Here is a 1,660-nt window from a genome sequence, read left to right on the forward strand (position 1 = left end):
GCTCAAGGATTCATCTTAATGTGGATGTTGCTGGAACTCAGTTCTAAAAACTGAGATAGCTTGCTAGTTTCTTGTTTTCTTTGTTCTTTTGTCTTTTATATTTCTGAAGCATAAAAAAAAAGTCACATATTATTTATGTTGATGGTCTTGATTAACCTTTATATAATATATAATTTATTTTTTTAATTTTTGAAAAAAAATAAATACACTTATTTACAAGTCATATAAAGGTTAGTTCAGACAATAATGATTAACTCTTATTAGTTGAGCAAAACAGTATGGATAAGTTATTATAAATTTTATAGTATATGTCTTTAATTTTTATGAATAAAAAAATTAAAATAATAATAATTTCTCATATAGTTTGTCTTAGAATAATTTCATCGGTTAAAGAGAAAATTTTAGTTCTTATTATTTTTCTTTTGTATTCTTTCGATTTCTCTTTATGCAAAAATAACTGAATAGCCTTTTCAGTCGTTCTATGGATTCGATTTAGAAAAGAAAAAAAAATGCAGTTAAACAACAATTTTTTTACTCTACAGCCTCTGTCTCTCCATAATTATTAGAGTTCTAATATGCCGATATGCATACATCATTTCCTAAGTGTGGGCTTCAATGATCAAAAGGAAAATAAGAAAGGAAATAGGAGAAAGAGAAAAATAAATAAATAAACAAAAAGATTGGTAGCGGAAATAATTAATCATAGCTTAAATAATGTAGATTATTTATTAGTAGAAATTTCACTTAGAATACAAACGACTTTAGTGAGGCTGCGACAAGGAAGACCAAGAAGCCTTTCAAGTTTCAGCGCATCACAACAGTAATAGTAACCAAGTATGAACGAAATGTTCGTTGGCTAATTGGCACGTGCCGGGCACAAATACTGAAATACACAGAATAATGATGAATGACGAATATAGCAATAGGAAGCTACACATTATAAGTGTTTGATTTAATAGCAGACGAATCCCTTGGGAACACCCTTTCCACAGTAGTTTAGAAGCAAGCTCAAGTTCACTGGAACATTGAGGTTGATGCCCAACACATTAGCCTTGAGAGCAGTGCAAAGGCACACTGCAGCTTCAAGATCAGCAAGACCCTGAATTAGGTTGCAGCATGGGGTCTTTGGTGGCTTCCCAAGTTGCACATTAATCAAACCTAACACATCAGCACACACACCGAACTTAATAGTGTCTTTGGGGCAGCTTGCTAGCTTTGGGGATGGTGGCTTTGGGACAGGTGGGTGTTTGGGAGTTTTGGGGGGTGGATTACATGGCACATATGTGGAACTAACCACAGTGAAAAAGAGAACATTGAGACACAAGAGAAGTGCAGCCTTGGAAGCCATTTCTCACAAGTTGCTCACTCTTAGAACACTATACCTCTTACTTTGGTTTAGTGTGTGTGAGCTTGGGATTGAGTTGCAGAGAATGAGTGGGGGTTTTATAGGGTAAGATTGTAGAGCGTTTGAAGGTTTTAAATAATTGGGTTTATTTTGGAGGTTCATGTGAGTTAACCCGTGGATGGAAATTGAACAAGCTGGCATCGGGTCAGCATGGAATAAGGAATATAATAATACTAATAATATCAAGTATGGAACCGGCCTCATGCATTCTGCAATGTGGTTAGTTGTCAACTCGATGAAATCATTTCAGGCATA

The 1,660-nt window shown here is 34.5% G+C and overlaps 1 protein-coding gene across 1 annotated transcript; it reads right to left on the reverse strand.

Moving 5' to 3' along the window:
- Window positions 1-683: 683 nt before the first annotated feature.
- Window positions 684-1,432, reverse strand: LOC100500033 (alpha-amylase inhibitor/lipid transfer/seed storage family protein). The gene has a single exon (NM_001248959.3). It carries the CDS (start codon window positions 1,346-1,348, stop codon window positions 953-955), a length of 396 nt encoding a protein of 131 aa, NP_001235888.2. The 5' UTR covers window positions 1,349-1,432; the 3' UTR covers window positions 684-952.
- Between the last annotated feature and the right edge of the window lie 228 nt (window positions 1,433-1,660).

Source organism: Glycine max, chromosome 17 (assembly GCF_000004515.6).
Source record: "Glycine max cultivar Williams 82 chromosome 17, Glycine_max_v4.0, whole genome shotgun sequence".
Taxonomy (NCBI): Eukaryota; Viridiplantae; Streptophyta; class Magnoliopsida; order Fabales; family Fabaceae; genus Glycine; species Glycine max.

Bases quoted from the DNA above. Each gene is read 5' to 3' on its own strand.
- LOC100500033 (NM_001248959.3), bottom strand. From the start codon at position 1,348: ATGGCTTCCAAGGCTGCACTTCTCTTGTGTCTCAATGTTCTCTTTTTC.